We start from the raw sequence: 12787 nt of genomic DNA on the forward strand, positions 1-12787 counted from the left end.
CTCCAATTGCAAGGCGAAAGTTTTGGCTGCAGATAAACAAATCCACCACCGTCTTTAAGTGTTGGATGAACAACACGAAAACGAAATGGCAAATATGGTGGAGTTAAAAAATAAATAAAGTCAAATAAAATAAAGAAGATTTTGGGAATGGGTGGCTGCAGGATGAAAGGTTTTGTGATGGCTTATTATTCTGTCCCCTGTGGACTAATTACCACAGTTTTCTCTCTTGCCTTCTCCAGCTTAGTTGCTCTGCCAGTTTCGTGGAGGGGTGCACTTTTTAATTATACCACTATTGTTAAGTTAGTAGTCAAAAAAATAATAATAAAAAAACACCAAAAAAGAAAAAAAAACAGAAAAGCAAAAGTACTGTTTTTTTAATAAAATAAAAATAAAAACAAATAAATAAAATCAAAATCATGCAGCAAACCCAAAGCAAGTGACTGCGTTCGCTTTGAATCTTTCAATCCTCCACAGATTTATACTCAGCAGTGATTGATACTGGCTTAACTGTCATTTATGGTAAATGTTAAGAATAAAGGAGGCGTGGCTTCACTCTAAAAGAAGCACCCAATCAGATTTGACCGACGCCCAGATTCACAAAATGATAGTAGCTGATTTCAAACTGTAGAAACTAACTTTCATCAAGCAATGGTTGAACTAACCGACTAAAGACGCCGCCGTCCGGTCATCACGGTGGACGGCTGCAGCCGGAGCGTGCAGCGAGCCGCTCTCTCCAGCAGGGGACCGCTCTGGTTTTTTAAACCAGACATTATTTTTGCTTTAGAGATGAAGAGTGTTTCAGGCTGAAACACTGAGCCTCTTTGTCTCCTCCGTGGCTGCAGTCCGTCTGGCTTAGTTCAGCTTGATGAGACAATTACGTTTTAAAGTGTGCAGCAGCGGAACTAAAAACATGCATTCCTGTCTAAGTCCGGCACATTCCAGCTCCGAGTCTGGCCGTCTTTTTACACACCCAACTAACCTAAAATCATCTTCACTACAAAATGGCTTCCATTTTTTTTTGTTTTTAATAAAATATTTCCCACATTTGCAAAATGTCAAAAATATTTCTATTTTATTCAAACACCCTAAGCTTTGATCACATGATTCCTTTGCGAACTGGTTCTTCACCTGGTCGGTCACTCGACTTCTGAAAGAGAGGAGCCCTTTGTCACCGCCACACTGGCTGCAGCTCTCTACCATCCTTCAAGAGGCCATGCCAACCATTAGGAAATACACAAAATAAGCTGTACAAGACAATGTTTGTTTTGACAAACCAAAGACCGGTTAGGATAATCTCAGTTTTCAGAGAACTTTTTAAATGTGTGTGAGGTTCATGCGATCAGACTTGATTGCTGCAGTTCTGTTTTCCTTCTCTCCGCGGAGTGCTTGTGGAAAAAAAACAAAAAAAAACGTGTTTCGTCTCAACTGTTTATAGTTTGTGCTCATTTAGACCAAAATAGATTTTTTTTCTTTTTTTAAATAAAAAAAAATGCAACAAAACACTAGAAAAGAGTGGGACACGGTAGCTGTGATGTCAACGTTGGCGCGTTAAAACATCTTTAAGATTGTAAATGTTGCATTATTTCCTAGAAAGAAAAGAAATAATAATACTTGGTAATCAATGGTATATTTTCCACACACACATTTTGACAAATCATTGTTTATATTTTCTCCTTAAATCAATTTCTTTCTCTTTTTTCTTTTTTTAGCTTTAGTATTTTCCTCCAAATTTTGGCACTGTCGATCAAAAAAAGGCTGTCTCTGAAAATACTAATCTGATGTCGTGACTTAAACTAGAGGACTTTCAGCCTTTTTATACTTGAGATGGACCAAGATGTTAAGTTTGCACATATTCTTTATTTAAGCCAAAAAAATTGACAACTTCACATTTTTTCAGCTTCAAAAATGTAAGTAAAAAAAATCTAAAATGCATCAGAAGAAGCAGCCGCAACAGGATGGAACTACATCAATAAACCAAAATGTAAAATGGACCATCACCGTTATTACTTTATTCTTAATTGCTTTAATTAGCAAGACAGGCTATGTCCAATAATTCACTACTTTGTGCACTATTTAGTAAGTTCGCCATTTTGTAGTGCTGTCCGGATCTCCAATTCCAAAATGGAGTGTCCTAGAAATTTCCCAGAAGTCTTTGCAAAGAAAAAACAGTTTGCATTGATGCTCGCTAGATTGGCAAATATAGGCCATAATGCATTGCGTTTGAACAATTTTGGTGAAAAAATGTCGTATTTTTATGAACCTTCATCAGAAAAAAGTGGATTCATAAATAGTTTGTAAAATGTTCGTATTTATTCGATTTTTACATTGTGAAATCGTGAATTCGGACATAGCCTGAATGAAAAAATTAAAGCAAATATATTTAAAGAAATAAAAGGTGAATAATTTTTGGTTAACCTGTTGCTGTAAACTTCTCCTCCCGTTGTTTCAAAATTAGGAGCTTCCTATAATTCGGGCCATGTTTGTTCCTAAGCTATTAGCATTGAAAAACCAGAATAATCAAAAAGGAAAGCTTTTTTCTGGCTTTATTATGACATTTTTTTTACATTTTTCTGGCTTTTTTGCAGCCATATGTATGTAGATGCTTCTATAAACATGCACTTGAGTTGAGCTCTGCTTATGAACGTGTGTATATTTTGTTTGGCTTTTTTTCTTTTCTTCTTCCACCCCTTTTATATTAGTGTGATAGGATTTATTTCTGTTTGTTTGTTTGGTTATTTCCCTCCAAATTAGTTGTTGGATTGATTCTGAACTGGGCAGAAGTGGAGCTGTTGTGGTTAAAGGTTGTTAACATCACAACTAAGCAACCCTGAAATATATGCTGCAGTAATGTGTTTGTTTTTGATAATTTATGCTCCAAGTTGGTTTGTATTTTATTATTATTATTATTGTTGTTGTTATTGTTGTTGTTGTTCTGAAACAAGCTTGTTTTAAATGTACTGACTGCTGTTTTAAAATAGGGGATAAAATTGTATTTTTTTTTTTTTTTCTGTGTGCAAGGACGTTTTTTTTTTTTCTTTTTTTTTAAGTATGATTTGTCAAACACTGGACCGGGGAAAGTTTTCCAACATTTCTAAGTTGAGAGATGTAATTTACAGACGTAACTGCACAGATGACACCTGTTAGCACAGACGATGGCGTCCTCCCAGCTGCACCAGGGAGAATGACATCCAGATGCTGCCATCCTCAAAGTAGGACTCATCTGGATGGAAAAGGGTTTTTTTTTTTTTTTTTTTTTGTCGCTTTTGATTGTGGGATTAGTTCAACCTGATGCAAAACACTTTTAGTGCTTTTACTTTTCCTTCCAAAAATGTTGCATGGCAGAGACTGGTGATGGTGGGATTTATATTTAAGCAGGAAAAAACCATGAAAAGGGACGCCACTCGCCAGATTACCAGTCCCCCCCCTCCCTCTGTCATCTGGTATGGCCTTGGTAGAACATCTCATCACACCAAAACACCACTTCTCAAACCAGAAAAGAGATTTGCACTAGACTGATTTTGGTCTTCTTCTATCAAAAGCAATATAATTAACTCAACACATTTCTGAACCTTAGTCTGGCAGGATTGTCACAGTCTCCGTATTGGGAAAACGCTGATTAAAAAATGGTGACATCTGACAATTTTTGTATTCCAAGGTACAGAATCAGTTGCCTTTTTCAGTACACGTCCGTTCGTAGCAGGGTTGTTGGTATTTTTTTCTTTTCTTGACCCCGTGTCCAGACAAGAGGGGCATTAAAAACTGTTGTTTCCTCCTGTGATTGCTTCTGACAAATCCGAAAAACGTCAAAGGTGAGGAATCGTTCACAAGTCCGTGTTAGACGTCTCCATCGCGCAGCATGTTCCAAGGAAACCACCAAGCAACTTCGCCGTCACACAAGTAAAAAAACCAGCCTTCAAACATTTTAATTTTTATCCCTGTTACAAAAAAAAGGCTTTAAATTGAATAATTTTTTTAAACCCAAAAACATGCATGTGTAAACACATCATCATTGGCTTCTTCTGCGAGCACCAAAAACGCACCATCCTTTCTGTTCAGCGAGGTCACACTTGACAACCGCTACCGGCCTCGGCGTCACAAGTGTAAAAACAAAATGTCCAATAACCCCCACAGAGCATCGCTCCATCGTCTCTCTCTGGATGTAGTGGCTTTCCTGTTTTCCACCGCTTCTTGGTGTTGTCGAAAAAGGCGTGGCGGTTCGTCCGAGTATGTGGCGTGTTAGAGGAAGCATAAGTATGTGCCTTCTTGTAATCTCCTTGGTGAGCTTGTTATTATTGAGAAGCTGAAGCCAGCCAATTGTGTTTGCACTAAAAACCAAATTGCTTTTGTGATGTAGACTATTTAAGCAAGCTTGTTGCGTCACTTTAACCGTTCAGTATGCATGAGGGTAAAATTGGTGAAAAAGGCTAGAGCTCTCATCTGTTGACCTGTAAACCAGTGCAGCTTAGAGGATCTTGTGAATATATCTTGGCTTGGTTTTTTGCATTTTTCATTTTCATGTCCGTTTCTTTTAGACATCCAGTTTTCTTCACTCTTTCAATAAAGTAAACAAACACACTCATATATATAAATGTATATCTTTATCTCCAAATGATAACAAACCATCGATACAGCTTTGACTTTCACATGCCACAGTTTGATTTCAACAACTGCAGAAAGAGATCTTTGTTTTCTGAATCCATGCGAGTGCACACGAGGTCGCCTCAAGACTTTTGGTCCAATCGATTTAAAAAAAAAAAAAAAAAAAAGTTTGTATTTATGACATATTTGGCTGACAAATCAAAATGAGTCTTACGATTGCACCTTATTCACGTCAGTCCATGTGGGTGAAAAATTCAACAAAAAAAACAGAAGGCTGGCAGTGTAATATCTCGGATTTAGCACCTTACTACACCGCATGTTTTCACTTTATGCCAGTTTAGTTATTCTTCCATATGTATGATTTGAAAATGACAAATCTCCTGTTTTTGTGAAATTGTTTTCCATGGGATGTGCCAAAGTTTGGAGGCGATCTCCCACATATTTCTGCTTTTCTTTTCCTGTTCAACCAACGGTATGTCGAAACTTCTTATAACAGTGTGTGGAATCAATTTATCTCAGCAAACAGTATCATTACTTGCCATTTTACAATAAGCCCTGTATTTCATATATATTTACCAGTGATGTGTATTTGTTATTATAAAGAAAATAGCCGTAAAAGCTTCATTATGTTACATAATATTGTGACTTTTTTCGAAAAACTGTGAAGACTTATCTTGCATATACTTTATAAAAAAGTATTAAGCCTTAACACAAAAGACTAAAAAAAGTGTGGAAGAATAAACTGATTGTTGCTAAGTAAGGATGATTTTTGTAAATGTTACCAGCACTTTTTTTGTAATTTTCACTCTGAGGTATTGTACAAGTTCAAGCTGTTTGTGAAGTTTGATTATGAAGGAATAAAAACTAGTACTTTCCTGTACTTCACAGAACGTCTTGTCGCTTTTTTCTTTGAAAAACTCAATAGGCGATGTCTAAAATAATAGGGCGCTGCAGATGAAACGAGGAGACAACAGCAGCCTGTTCTCGGCTCCAGATCCAGTTGGAAGTCCTGTTGGAACGCATCCCGGAATGCAGCGGGCAGGAGGCAGGAAACACCCCGGATAAGCTGCGAGCTGATTAATAAACGGCCCAGTCACATTTCATTACACACCTTAAGACAATTCAGGCATGCAGACTGGAGTGTTTGTGCTGTGGGAGGGGACGGACGCAGCCAAACAACACGGAGACACGAGTGGGTGTGAGGTCCTGCTGCGAGGATGCGCAGCTGCTGACAGGTCGGCAATGTTTCCTTCTCAGATACCATCAAATATGTGTCACTCAGCTGCTTACATAGAGGATATTATTCTGACTGGGTAACGTATTGTACACTAAAGCTCATTACGAAGCAGCTCAAATTAAGACTGTCAAAATAATAATGAAATTGTAAAAAGGGATAATCACTAATCAATCATTTTAGTCCGATTAAAAACACAATTTCAACAGAATCAAGCTGGCATCTACTGTACAGTTTTATTACGTCTCACAGCACTATTTGAGCGAAAATTTCACCCTCGCCACAAACTCAACACAATTTGCCCACCTAGTATCTGGTGAAAATGACTTTTTGTCATAGTGAACGAAACCAAAATTATGACATCACAGCAGAAGAAAGATCAAAACTACAACTTGGTGGCCATTTTGTGGCAAAATGTGAAATTTGGTCATTTTCTCACATCTTCACAACATATGAAAAGAAAACATTTGTAAAAGTAAACTTTATCATTTTTACACACTTTTAAGTCTACAAAAATACTTGAAGCTTCATTGACCTTTGACCTCGGGAAGAGGCCCCCTCCCCCATCTCGAATTTTCCAGTAAGAAAAAATCACGTCCAGAACCGTCTACAAATTTAATTTACAAATTCAAGGGTTTATCCATCTATTGAGCATCAATGGGAAGCTATTTGGGGAAAAAAAATTAGTATTCAAGTTTGCATGGCTACCTTGCAAAAGTGACTTTTTTTTTTTTTTTTTAACCAGAATATTGTGAAATTGAACTGCATGAATTCCCAGATCAAGCTGAACAAAACAGTTTAAAATAAATTGGGAACATATCAGAAATGTGGGCGTGGTTATCAAAAAACCTCTGTTGCTATGAGAAGCCCAAAATTTACTTCGACCAATTCTTCTAAAAACGACATAGAGCTGTTTGTCACTCCCAGGCGACCAAAAAATAAAATGGTTGCTATGGAGATAAAACAAACCGAAAAGCTGCCTCTTTTTTTCTTCATGAATTTGCCACATGCAGCTGTTACCAGGGTGGCAGGAGAAGAGGGGGGTGGGTGAGGGGGGTGTAGCAGCCGCTCAGCCAATGAGGGCGGGTCAAAAGGTAGCTGTTAAGGCGGGAGCGGGTAGCGCCTGTGGGCCTCACAACACCAGTTGTAGCTTTAGTATTTTTTTTTTTACCTTTATAGTAATTTTAGATAGAAAATTGTTTCAAAATAAAAGCATGATAATGCAAAAAGATGATGACCTCAAATTTAACTATGAAGACCAAAACAAGTCAATTTTTCTATTAATTTGTCTTCTAATTGGAAAAAAAGATACTAAAATCATAATATTTTATAAAAATAAAAAAAAAATACTGAAGCTAATTTCTGTCAAATCTTGGTATGAAAAATAAGAAAAAAGTAAACAGGAAACACTTATTAGTCACATTTTGCTATAACTGTTAATATTATCTATGGTACAAATGAGAAATTATTTCCTTTATCTCGCCTAAAATTGATTAAATTTATCCCACAAAATTATAACTGCCTGTACATGCATTAAAATTGTAAATGATATAAATAAAAAAGTAAAAAATGTATCCATTGTAACCTGTATGATCAAGTTTGCCCGCAAATAACTAAGACAAAGTTGGTTGGATGAAGCTGTAAGTCCTCTTTATTAGCAGCTTTGTCAGCACTTCAATAAACAGATTATTTTTGCACACGACAAAAACGGTTTTGGCAAAGTTGGTTGCATTCCATTGTGAGATGTTGTGTTACTTTAAACAATAAGGTGTGAGGACATATTAAAATGAAGGTTCCTCTTAATCTGAATGAAGTGATAAATGCAGCATTTCCATTAAGGGGACGTTATGTGTCATTAGATTGCACATCTGTTTGGGATTATCAGAAAACTCAACATCTGGGACTTGACACAATTATTCTTTTGTTGCAAAATATATATTTTTACTTTTCTTTTAAGATTATGGGAGCAAAATAGCTTAAGTATGTACATTTGTTTGGAGCTAGCGCCCCCTACTGTCAGGAAATGAAATCAGAGCTTGTACTTTGAAACTTCCACGTCAGGGTAACAGCGATCAGTACTTGTGAATCTCAAACCTGCCTTCACTATTTGCAGAGCTTCAAGCACCAATACCATGTTTTTGTTTTTGCTAACCCAACCCAGCCGAAGCCTTTTCTGCCCGGTAACATCATTGGTTTCAGCTGTGACTAATGAAAAAACCAGTACTTCAACACGCAACTCCGTTCACACCCAGTAATGGGACTTTATGTTTACAAGGACAAATTAATATTACACGGTCAGCAAATGTACAAGCTTTCCTTTCACTTTCATGCAACTAGATCATCTATATGTGCAAAGCAGAGTCAGTGCATTTTGCATATACTTATAGGAATCTTAGAAATCGAAGTAATTTTTTTAAATTTAATTCTTTCAGTCTATCTGCAGTTCAATGTCATTTAATTTGAAATGAAAACAGCCAAAATTAGCTTTGAATAGTTTCCTAGCAACCTTATCAAAATTTCAACAGGGCCATTAATTGAAGCATTTAAATCATTTTGTGCTCTTACAGGAATGTCAGGAAAGAACGGACACTTGAGTGCTTTCTACAATCCTAGAAGTGACCACGGTGAAACCAAGAAGGCTCAGCCAGATAAGCGTGCGTAAATATAGCAGCTAGGTGTAATCCTTTTCGTGCATTTCATTATCCAGCTTGGTTCATGTCGTGCTATGACAGTGGAGAAGACAGTCGACATCATTGGTTAAGTTTGTTCCCCAGAATAGATTTATTCAAGTTGGGACCATACAAACCTATTTATTAACAGGAGGAGGTATTCATACTTCTTTATCAGGAATGACATTGGTAAAGAGGGCGTGGAACGTCTTAAAATCATAAAGTTGCACAACTGGTACAGCCATTGCCCACAGCTAACTGGTGAGACACTAATTTGTTCCCATAAATAAGGCAGAATGCAAAGTCCATAGAAATGGAAAGTTAATACATTTAGCCAAATTGGACAGTGATGTGACAACATGAAGAGTTAGATGACTTTCTTCAGCTCATCGTACAACACCAGCACGAAGGCGCCGCCCATGCCTCTGAGCACGTTGGACCAAGCTCCCTTGAAGAAAGCCTTGCCACCCTCATCGCGTGCAATCTTGCGCCAGCAGTCGATGGTTCCGCTGTACATGATGTCAGCTGGAGAGCGAAAAATTTAAGATCAGAAAGAGGCAAGAGAAGATCTATAAGTTGTGCCGACTGCACCGTATACTCACCTCCCTTGCGGCCAGACTGCATCATCATGCGTCTACGAACAGTATCGAAGGGGTAGGAAGTCAGGCCGGCAACCGCTGTTACAGTCTGTGCAATCATCCAGCTCACCAATATGTGGGTGTTCTTTGGGTCTGGAAGCATACCTGTAAACCAAACAAACGTGTCAGCTTCAACTAACTCTTAGACAACGCAAAGATTTAGTACATATCAACCGCATACCCTTTGCCGTGTCATAGATGCCGAAGTATGCAGCCCTGTAGATGATGATACCCTGCACAGAGACATTGAAGCCCTGGTACAGGCCTTTGAGACCATCAGACTTGGAGATCTTCACCAGGCAGTCGCCCAGCCCCTTGAACTCTCTTTCTTGTCCTGCCTTTCCCACATCAGCTGCCAGACGGGTACGGGCGAAGTCGAGGGGGTAAACGAAGCAGAGGGAGGTGGCTCCAGCAGCGCCACCGGACGCCAAGTTTCCGGCAAAGTACCTCCAGAACTGGGTGCGCTTGTCAACCCCATCGAGGAAGATCTTCTTGTACTTGTCCTTGAAAGCAAAGTTGAGGGCCTGGGTGGGGAAGTATCTGATGACATTGGCAAGGTTACCTCTCCAGAAGGAGAGGAATCCTTGTTCCTTGGGGATACGGACAACGCAGTCCATGATCCCTTTATACTGCTTGTCTGCTGTAATCTGCTTGCTGGCATGCTGGACCTAAAAGAGTGAAAGAAAAATAAAGGAAGTCAATAAAGTTGAGGCGCATGACAATCAGGGACACCTTGTGATGACCTTGTCAAAGTTGTAAAAGTCAGGTGGATATTTCTCAGAAACAAGGATTTACCGGCAATCAATCAGGAATATTGATCTAAATATTGACCAGTTGCAAACACACTAAATTCTGCTAACATTAAAGTTTGTGGAAAAACACCGTTAAAAGCTTCATTTTGCATTAATGTCATCGTTTAAAATGAAAGTGAAAGGGTGTAAAAAAACTGTGACCCGGTATGAATCACCGTGCCGGGCCCGGGTACTTCTGCGTCGCTAACGTCAAATGCATTCCCCAAGAGCCGCCATAACGATTTAGTCATCCGTCAAAGGTCTAATATATCTGACCTACTGTTCTGATAAAACTACAACTCAAATAAATACATATTGAATAGAACTAGGCCCAAAGTCACTGAAAAGAACATAATGTACCACTCTCACTACGAGCGTTTGTCCTTTGTTAGCTACGCCGGCTAAGGTTAACGCGTCAGGCTAACGCTAGCAGCCCGGCTCGTTGTAGGTCATTTCCCCTCTTTCAATGACCTCAAGCTCATAACCCCACACCTCAGAACGGCCTCAGCGTTTCAACTCAAACACAGTGTCAGACTAAAACCCCCGAGGCTTCGGGTGAGCCAGGAGGCTAGGAAGTGACGCTTGCGAGACATTTACTGGAAAATTATGCAAGCTAGCCGGCTAACGAGGCGAGCCTTCCGGAAAGTTTTTACCTGAAGGAGAAGCTTCACTCTTTCGATTGGGGCGACGGCTGTTTTGGAAATGGCGGCGGAGATACCGCCGGCCAAGAAGTCCTTTGCGAATGAGATAGCTTGTTCACTCATGTTGCGATGTTCTTGATTTGTCTTTCAGGTTACCAGTTACGACGATGTTACCCAGCTGCCTTGTTCGGCTGATGGCCTGTGCAGACGAAATGGCCGATTGTGAAGCCGCGTTAGGGATTTATTTCACGAATTGAATCGCGATACTTTACGGGAACTTGAAAATTATAGTATTGGCCAATCCTTCTACGCCATCCGTTTCTCTGCCAATAAAATGCGTGGATTGTAATCCGTCAATTTGCGTAATTTTATATTCCCTGGGCAAATCCTGAAGACACGTGAAAGTAGTGTTCCCTTTTCATTTCCACGGAATTAAATGAACCAGTGTGCACTTCCGGTCGAAAGTCACGCGTGTTCAGTTGCGCACGTTGTTTGTAGGTCTAGGGAAAGAAAACACAAATGTAAATATCGTTTGAAAATAATAAGCAAAATTAGATCAAATATAATTATTATCTCAAATACATAAATAAACATTCTATATAATAACACACACTCGATATATAATAACAGATTCTGTATAATCCATTTATAATCCACTAGAGGCACACAGTCTCAGCAGTGACTTTAATATTTTAAGGGATGGTTCCAAGAGATCCAAGTGCCAGACGGGTTCCACCTGTATGAAAAAAATATTTATTGTCTCCTGGTATGGTAAGTTATAATTTTTGTATCATGCAAAAAAATCATACAATCATCTGCATAGTTATGGGTCCGTAGAATCACAATGTTTTGGAAGTAGGGATTAGGCTTAATGAGTAAAAAACAAACAAACATGTAGGCTGATGAAAATATTGTGCTTTTTTCCCCCCTGTAACACTGTGGAAATTATATTTTAATTTGACCGAATTATTTAACATTTCAAATGTGTAAAACATTCAAATTAAGGAGTGTTTGTCAGCCACACCCTTCAAACATTTGTTTTTTTTCCCTCAATTTCTTGGAGCAACACACTTTTAGGGGTTATAGTGGCTTTTGTTTCAACCTACTGTATATTTATATTTATGTTTTGTTTGTTTTTTTCCTGGAAAAAATGACTTTCTGTTTGACTTTGGAGTTATAAACAACCCAGCTTGAGTTATTTTTTTAAATTTGGGCATAGTGTGAAGGAATGATGTACTCATCATTTTGAAATCCTGGAATGTATCTTTGTTTTCTGGTATTTTCATCAAAATATTTTAACAATTTATTTAATAAGTGAGAAAATACTCCCCTATGTTTTTTTTTTGTTTGTTTTTTGTTTTGTTTTGTTTTTTAATGTAATCTCTGCAAAGAAATTAACTATATTAATTAACTTTCAGGGATGATTAAATAACACAACAGAGGCCAGTTCTATGATGACTGAAGTTATGGACTGCGCTCTTACCTGAATTGATTCAAAACACTGCAATGGGTATTTTCTCCAGTGAAAGATATCATTTGATTATTTTCATGGCAAACCAGGCCACCGTTCAACGCCAGCTGTTTCATTCCGAATCCCTTATGTTCATGAACAGCATGTTTTGGTGAACACCTGCTCTATAGACATCTTGAGCTGATGAGCACACCTGCTGTTTTTAGACGTTCTTGTGAACGTGATGGGAACAAGTGCAACAGGAGTGCTTTAATTGGAGTCATTCACCCAGTGGAGACTCAATCACCGTGTTGTACCATACTGGACCACTAGGGGAAGGCAAAAGACAAAAGTTTTCAGCAACTCAGCCAAAAGTCATTGTCCATTCCTTTTTTTGTACACAGATTTGTTTTGGTTGACAGAATGACAAAGAAGGTTCCAGATTCTACAGCAAAAGGGGGCATTAAAATAAAGACAGAAATACTTGACAAATAGGCGGGCTCTATGTGTGTTTTTGTGTTTGTAGAGACGGGGTTGGGTTAGAGGGTGTTCACAGGCGTCAATAAAGTAATGAATGAAAACAGAATAATAGAAAAGAAAAAATACGTAATTAATCTCTAAAGAGTATTTAAATTAATTTATAATAAGTAAAAAAGAGAAATTAGGATGTTGCAGAGACAAAATTTTCCTAAGATTAAAGTGTTCTGAGGATAAAAAGACATGAAATATTTTTTAAATATTACAAATTAATAGGTCTTTTAATAT

General features: G+C 38.2%; 1 protein-coding gene across 1 annotated transcript; it reads right to left on the reverse strand.

The window, feature by feature from the left end:
* Positions 1 to 8586: 8586 nt before the first annotated feature.
* si:dkey-251i10.1 (uncharacterized protein LOC100038774 homolog) lies at positions 8587 to 11026 on the reverse strand. Its single transcript, XM_024264752.2, has 4 exons — positions 10585 to 11026; positions 9322 to 9808; positions 9105 to 9245; positions 8587 to 9027 (listed from the first exon to the last, which is right to left on the reverse strand). Exons 1-4 carry the CDS (start codon positions 10693 to 10695, stop codon positions 8870 to 8872), a joined length of 897 nt encoding a protein of 298 aa, XP_024120520.1. The 5' UTR covers positions 10696 to 11026; the 3' UTR covers positions 8587 to 8869.
* Between the last annotated feature and the right edge of the window lie 1761 nt (positions 11027 to 12787).

Source organism: Oryzias melastigma, linkage group LG14 (genome assembly GCF_002922805.2).
Source record: "Oryzias melastigma strain HK-1 linkage group LG14, ASM292280v2, whole genome shotgun sequence".
Taxonomy (NCBI): Eukaryota; Metazoa; Chordata; class Actinopteri; order Beloniformes; family Adrianichthyidae; genus Oryzias; species Oryzias melastigma.